The sequence below is a fragment of the Macrobrachium rosenbergii genome, chromosome 16 (genome assembly GCF_040412425.1).
Source record: "Macrobrachium rosenbergii isolate ZJJX-2024 chromosome 16, ASM4041242v1, whole genome shotgun sequence".
NCBI classification, from domain to species: Eukaryota; Metazoa; Arthropoda; class Malacostraca; order Decapoda; family Palaemonidae; genus Macrobrachium; species Macrobrachium rosenbergii.
The window spans coordinates 61,719,478-61,727,267 of record NC_089756.1 but is presented as its reverse complement, the minus strand read 5'-3'; the positions used below and the strand labels follow the sequence as shown (position 1 = coordinate 61,727,267).

General features: G+C 36.4%; 1 protein-coding gene across 1 annotated transcript in view; it reads right to left on the bottom strand.

The window, feature by feature from the left end:
- Positions 1-332: 332 nt before the first annotated feature.
- LOC136846975 (uncharacterized) overlaps positions 333-7,790 on the bottom strand; it is a 7,593-nt gene continuing 135 nt past the window's right edge. Inside the window, exons 1-5 of the mRNA XM_067118230.1 lie at positions 7,625-7,790; positions 7,029-7,394; positions 6,750-6,947; positions 6,084-6,295; positions 333-779 (exon numbers count right to left, since the gene is read on the bottom strand). The exon at positions 7,625-7,790 is cut by the window's right edge and continues 135 nt beyond it. Coding sequence (XP_066974331.1) covers positions 333-779; positions 6,084-6,295; positions 6,750-6,947; positions 7,029-7,394; positions 7,625-7,790 — 1,389 coding nt within the window. The remainder of the gene's footprint in view (positions 780-6,083; positions 6,296-6,749; positions 6,948-7,028; positions 7,395-7,624) is intronic.

Here is a 7,790-nt window from a genome sequence, read left to right as displayed (position 1 = left end):
AGGATGATAAATTGCGCCTCTCCTTCCTTGTGTTTCTCCTTTCAGATGTACTTTAATCACGTCATGTATTTTACCTGTCTTTATTTCAGATTCTTTATGTACCTCATCTTATGTATTATCGTACGGCCTTTCTGCCGACATGTATATCTACCTTTTATATGCCATGTAACGAATGCTGTACATATTTTTATACTTGCCAGAAAACACAAATCTTGTATGGATGCAGCGAGGGGCCTTGGGTTGCCCGCTACCTCTCCGTCCACTTTTTGTCTTATAAACACCTGTCGAGAATAATAAAGAATCAGTCTCCATTTTGACATTTCTCTTGAACCTCACACCAGAATAAGAGCTCTTGGTAAGCATGAATGACAGAAACAGGAAGTGATGAATAAACCTAGTAAAACTCTAAGAGCCTCAGCTAAGTGCTGAAGTGTCAGCCCATCATGTCCAGGGCTACTGGAAGAGTTCAGAGGACTTAAAGCATTCGAAAATTCATTTACATTTGTTCCTGGAACATCTAGCTGACTTTGACTTTCCACTGCGTCTAAGACAGGATGAGCAGGGTCGTTAAACAGTTCAGAATAATGTTCTTTCCATAATTCGGCAATGTTTTCAAAACCACTTGCATTATTTATTATGTCTGGTAAGAAGGCTTGGGATTTTCTTTTCTTATTTATTTCTCTCCAAAACTTCTTCATACTCCCTTTAAGACTCGTAGCAGTTTTATTGAATGTAATTTCCTCCTCATTTTCTTTACAAAATCTAAACACCCCTTTGAACTGAGTTTTAGAAAATTTAATTTTATCATAAATATATCCTTCCCTTGGATTACCAGATTCAGTCCATACTAAACAGTCTTCTCGTGCTTCAAGGTGGAATTCTTTGACAAGTCGTTCCAACCAGGAATATAGTTGAAGCCTCTGTGATTAGACTCCTTAGAATCAGACGACTACTGAAGTGCACTAATTACATGCAAAAAGAAAATTTTCAATAGCTCTATATATATATATATATATATATATATATATATATATATATATATATATATATATATATATATATATATATATATATATATATATATATATAATTATATATATATGTACTGTATACTTCCCAAATGGTGCAGTCACAATTAAGGAATATTTTTATTTTGTTTATTAGGGTGGCAGGCTAATGTAGCATGCAGAGACTATTTCAGAGGAAGCAGTTTTACCCTCTTTTACAATTTTGCATTCAATTCAAGTGCTAAAAGCTGTACTCCCTTGACACATTGTAAATCGGTACCACTATGCATCAGCTCTCTGACAATGGTTTAGATGAAATGTTGAAACCAATGAGGATTTATTCCTGTTTTTTTTATTTACGCTATGGTGAAATGTTAATATATATATATATATATATATATATATATATATATATATATATATATATATATGTATATATATATATATATCTGTGTGTGTGTGTGTGTGTGTAGTGGTATAAGAAAAAATTAGATAGGGAAGCATAAAGAGAAAGAGAGAGAATAGAGAGAGACATAGAGACATAGAGAAAGAATAAAGAGAGAAGAGAGAGAGAGAACAACAATTAAGCCTTGGTTGTTATTGTATTGTGAGACTAGAAGTGCTGAGTATGTAAACCACGAGAAACCGTCTTGCACAATCGGTTTTATGGCCTAGGGCCATAAAACCGATCGTAAAATCTGGAAACTATGGCCTCACGATTTAGCTGACTCAGGATCACTCAGCACCTCATCAGAAGCTAACATTCCAGCCATATCTATAACCCCACCTTCAATAGGAGGCATTTTCATGGAAATTCCATGGAATTGGGGCTGGACAAAGTGATGTAATTCAACACCTCTCCAATCAAACATTCTAGGGAGGAGTCTTTTACACCTCCTCCTAAGATCATTTCCAATCAAATCCTCTAAGGAGAGATTTTAACAACACCCAACACCGTCCTTCCCAATCAACTCTTCGAGGGGAGGCCTTACAGATAAAATCTTCCAATGGGAAACTGAAAAGGAGTTGGAAAGATAACCAGAACACCCAGGGGTTCCAGAGAAGCTAGAAGCCAGAAGAAGAGCATTCAAGACCCAGTCCACCATCCAGCGAAGACATAACTTCCCCTGGCTTTTGTGCTCCCAAACAGACTTAATTGAGCTGTCTAGCAAGAGTGATTTCAAGATAGTAACTGTAACCATAAATTGTACTTAAGTTTGTAGTTAACTTTCATCATTAAAGTAAGGAAAACTTCTGTTTCGTCTCCATTATGCCTTTCTGAGAGATATAATTACCTTAATATAATTCCCTTCGAAATAACAGACTCATAAACGGCTGACGACGGAAGAGACACTGTGGACGACTGTTTCGGCAACTTAGAAGAAATATGCAGGTAAGAAGGGAAATTAATGTGTTGGGCACGACATAATTTGGTGGCAGCTAAATTGGATCCAGAAGGTGAGACAAAACATACAGACATTAACAAGAATATCAGTGCAATTACTTAAGTTACAGTGAAATGAAAATCTACAAAACGAACTTAGATTTTACGACGGCAAGCAAAACTTATATGAAGAAATAAAATCCTGCAATAGAGCGTCGAACAGAAGTGAACATAAACAGTATTGGTGCATGGAAGAAGCAAAACACAGAACGATTAACAACAAAGTGAGACAAAACATCGACAGCAACAACAAGCAGCGAGTGTGTTTAATAAACTATAGCTACGAGTGTAACAGAAACAACGCAGTGTGTGTTTCAACGAAGCTCTGAAGGTGGCAACAACAGAAAAACACAACTTGATGACTTCGCAATAACAACAACCTGTAAGTTATCCAGAAAATAAGATTTACTGTTCTCTCTCTTTAAATGTGTGATGAAGTGAAGAATTTTAAAGTTATATAGAGTGAAGATTATTTAACATCTCTTTATCAAATTGAAAATTAAGGAAACTCTCTCTAGTGAATTAATTTTTTTTTTTTGCGTAATTACCATTATTGCTCTCTCTATGTTAGTTATTTATTTAGTAAATAATTTAGATAGGGAAATACTTATTTTTTTCACTCAGTTGGTGATAAATATTTTGAGTAATTATATGCAATTTTGTGTACTCATTGTGATGAATTTTTTTTTTTATGATATGATGCCCAGTTTCACATAAGATTTTTTTATGTGTAATTGAATGATTATTTTTGAAGGATTTAATTTACTTGTGCACTTGAACTCAGTTTAAGAATTTAATTTTTTTTACTGTTATATTTTGATAGTTTCTTTTATTTTATGGTACTGTGTGCATAGTGAAAATGTTTTTACATAGATACACAAATGAGAAACTCAATCTGAATAATTTTTTTTACAATGCAAAGAGTTTTTGATGAATTACTGAACACAGTTAACCATTCACCATACAATTTAAGACCGTCGACACTCAGACATAGCTGAATTCCAAGACTAACTTCCCACTCAACTTTAGTGCAAAGAAATACTAACAATAATAACACAACTAACCAGAACCAAAATAGTGTTGATAATTCTAATAATACTAACAGTAATAATAATAGTAACAATACTAATAATAATCGCACCTTCCAATATCACAATATGAATCAAGCAGCTGTAATAACAACAGCCACACGCTTCTGTGGGCAGGTGGATGATTCAAATCCTGACAAAAGTCGACTCGAATCTTATACAGTAAATCATTGGCTCGCAGATGCAGATAGTTGCATAACTTCAGGGGGAATAACAGATGAAAGAGCTAAAATAAATGAAGCCTTGCTTCTCGTAAGTTCAGAACATGGTGACGCCCACAAAACTCTGAATTCCACAAGTTTTAGCAAACTTAATAACTATGCAGAATTCAAAGAAATTTGTTTATCACTCTGGGAATCAGTAAATAAGACTGACAGTTTATATAACATAACTAGATTCCTTAACCCACAATATAAAACAATAGCTAATCTGTATGCAAGTGCTGAGAATGCAATAGACAAAATAACAGAAGACTTAAAAAACAGGCATTACCATAGGAGATAAGACATAGTGTCAATAATTTAGTTGATCTAAGACATGTTTTAAATTACTTGTCATTTGGAAAAATATATAATGCCCTTGGAGAAGAGGAAAAGAAGGCTTTCAGAAAAATAGAAATTGATCCAAAGAAAGACAGCCTTCCAACACTGAAAACGATGAGAGAAGAAATACAAAAGAAAGAGCTAGATCTCTCCAAGGAAGGTGTAGGAACAATAGAAGCACAAAATGAAAGGAAAGGCAGAAATAATAATGCCGATTGTTCCCTTAGTGGGTTGTTTCCTCCTTTGTTTTTGTTTGTTTTAATTGCTGGCGAGTTGACGTCTGTTGGATGGCGTCAGACTTCGTTAGTCAGGTTCTGGAGGGCAGAATGACCAGTCAGGTTCAGAGTGGCAGAGAGGCAGAGTCTTGGCAGCAGAGCATCGGAGAGTATCTGAGGACGAGATGGTTGTTGTATCAACTCTGTCTAGATCGTCCAGCGTTCGAGGAGGATGTCCAAATTGTTTCCAAGGATGAGGTGGTTGTCGTATCGGCTCTGTCTTGATCGTCCGGCATTGGACTGTGGTCCTCATTGTTTGAGGCAGTGTTCCCGTTTTGCTCTGTGTATCATTATGCCGCTTCAGTGTTAATTTTAATTATGTATTATGCTGCCTATTTTTATTGATTCTGTTTACAGATTGTCATTGTCCTTATACTGCCTATTTTGTCATTATTGTTTATTCAATTTGTATCTATGATTTTATGATTTTTCATGGCCTTGTTAGTGCAGGGTGGATTTGTTTATTGATTCTTCGACTAGTTTTACATGTTATTATTGCTAGTTGATAATTTTTGTGTTTTTGCCACCCAGAACCTTGACTTACTGTATATTGTGTATATATAACTTTGTAAATAAATTAATTTTAAGGTAACTTTTTGTTTTTGTTCTGCTCTCCTCCTTTGTTTGTCAAGACATGTCAGTCATTTCACCCCAATTGTTTGTTTTTTTAAAGAACCTGTCGATCTCGCTTGAGAGGCGAGATCAAATATATATGTATATATATACATAAATATATATATAATATATATATATAAATATATATATATATATAGAAATATATATATATATTTCTTTATCTTCAGCTTTTCCCATCTTTATATGGGGTCGAAACTGTTTGTTATTAGTCTTCTCCATCTTCTGGTGATCATGCACCATTACCTCACTCACGCTCTTCTCCTGCATGTCCCTGTTAACTGTGTCTCTCCATCTCATTCTTGGTCTACCTCTCCTCCTTGTTCCAGGCACTTCCATATTCATGGTTCTTTTACATACAGAATCCTCCTCTCTTCTCATAACATGTCCAAACCATTGTAATCGTCTCTGTTGCAGCTTCTTTGATATTTCTATAACTTTCACCGTCCCTCTTATGAAGTAATTCCTTATCCTGTCTCTTTTTGTCATTCCGTACGTCCAACGTATCATTCTCATTTCTGCCACTTCCATCTTTCTCTCTTGTGCTTTCTTCATGGGCCATGTTTCACAACTATACATCAATGCAGGTCTGACAATGGTCTTGTACATTTTTCCCTTCATCTTTACATTAAATCTTTTGTCACATAGCACACCTGATGTTTTCCTCCAATTGCACCAAGCTGATTGTATTCTGTGGTTCACTTCCTCCTCCATCCCTCTACAATTAGTGACACATGATCCAAGGTACTTAAAGGATGTAGCTCTTTTTACTTCTGCCTGCTCTAAGTTGATGCTTCCCTCTTGGTCTCCTCCATTCATCCACATATATTCAGTTTTTGCTCTGCTTATCTCTAGGCCTCTGTCCTCCAACGCACTTCTCCACAACTCCAATTTCCTGTCTGCTTCTTCCTTACTGGTGGTCACTAACACTATGTCATCTGCAAAGTTAAAGTACACTCCCAAGGCACCTGATCTTTCACTCCAGACACTATCACATCCATTACCATAACAAAAATATAGGGACTCATGGCAGAACCTTGGTGAAGTCCAACTTTCACCTCAAACTTGTCTGTTGTTCCCACTGAGCTTCTTACCTGTGTTCTTGCTTCTCTATACATATCATTTACAATCCTCTCATATTTTTCTGAGACACCTTTTTCCCTCATGCACCTCCACACTTCTTGCCTGGGCACTCGATCATATGTTTTCTCAAGATCTATAAATACAAGATGTAGTTCCTTTCCTTTTTCTCTATATTTTTCCATGACTTGTCGCAATACAAAGATGGCATCTGTTGTCCCTTTTCCTGGCATGAACCCAAACTGTTCATCACTTATAGATGTTTCATCCCTTAGCCTTGCCTCCATTATTCTTTCATAGATTTTCATGGTATGTGCCATCAGCTTTATGCCCCGATAGTTGGCACAATCTTGGTTGTCCCCTTTTTCTTTGTAAATGGGGACTAGCAGGCTGTTTCTCCAGGCGTCAGGTATCTTCTCCTGCTGGTAGATCTTATTGAACTAGTCCCACAAGATGTCATTTCCCTCCTCTCCTAAGCACCTCCACACCTCGACTGGTATTCCATCTGGTCCCACTGCTTTACCTTTCTTCATTTTACTTCTCTCTGACTAATCCTGGAAACTTCTCTTTCATTTGCTACTCCATCCTCAATGATATTCCTGGGATTTTCTTCATTTAGAAGATTTTCAAAATACTCTCTCCATCTACTTTTAATTTCCTCCTCTTTTGTTAGAACTTACCATTTCCATCTTTAATTTGCTTAATGTGTGTGAGGTCTTTTGTTGCTTTGTCTCTAGCTTTGGCTATCCTGTGGATGTTTCTTTGGTCCTCCGGTGTGTCAACATTCTCATACAAATCATTGAAAGCAGCAGCCTTGGCTCTGGCAACTTGTTGTTTTGCAACTTTCTTTGCTACTTTTGATATTTGCTCGTTTTCTTCTGTTTTGTGTTTATCATAGTTCTTTTGGGATTCTTTCTTTTTCTTGATCTTGTCTTGTGTGTCTTTATTCCACCACCAACTTTCTTTATCTTTTGGGGGACCTTTGCCTGATGTTTTGCCTAAAATTTCCTCCCCATGCCTTAGGATCGCATTGCTGTTAAACTCCCACCAATCATTTACATCATCTTCCAACTTTATTTCTCTCAGAACATTCTCCTTAAACCTAGATCTCAACTCCACATTTTCTGCCTTCTCTAGCTCCCACCATTTGATCTTAGGGTTACTTTTCCTCCTTCCCTTTGTCCCTTTTCGAATTGAAAGGTCTGCAACCACCAACTTATGTTGTTGGCCAACATTCTCTCCATATGTCACTTTACAATCCTTTACCTCCTTAAGGTGTTGTCTCCTACAGAGCAGAAAATCAATTTGACTCTCTTCCACCACTTCTATATGTCACATAATCTTTCTTCATAAAGAATGTATTAATTAGTTCCATATCAAATGCCACTGCATGGAAGTCTATAATGCCTTCGCCTTCAAGGTTTCTCTTTTCCCCATTCCTAGTCCTCCATGGATTCTTGAAATCACTCTTCTATCTGTACCTATATGTCCATTCAAGTCTCCACCCAATACAACTCTCTCTTCCTCTGATATTGATGTTAATACTTCATCCAACTTAGCCAAAACATTGACTTCTCTTCCTCATCACATCCAGCTTGTGGGGCATGTGCACTTATCACATTTGGGACTTCTTCTGATAACATTAATTTGACCTTCATTATCCGACTACCACTTCTTTTGACTTCTACCACTTTTTCCTTCAGTTCACTGTTTACAATGAT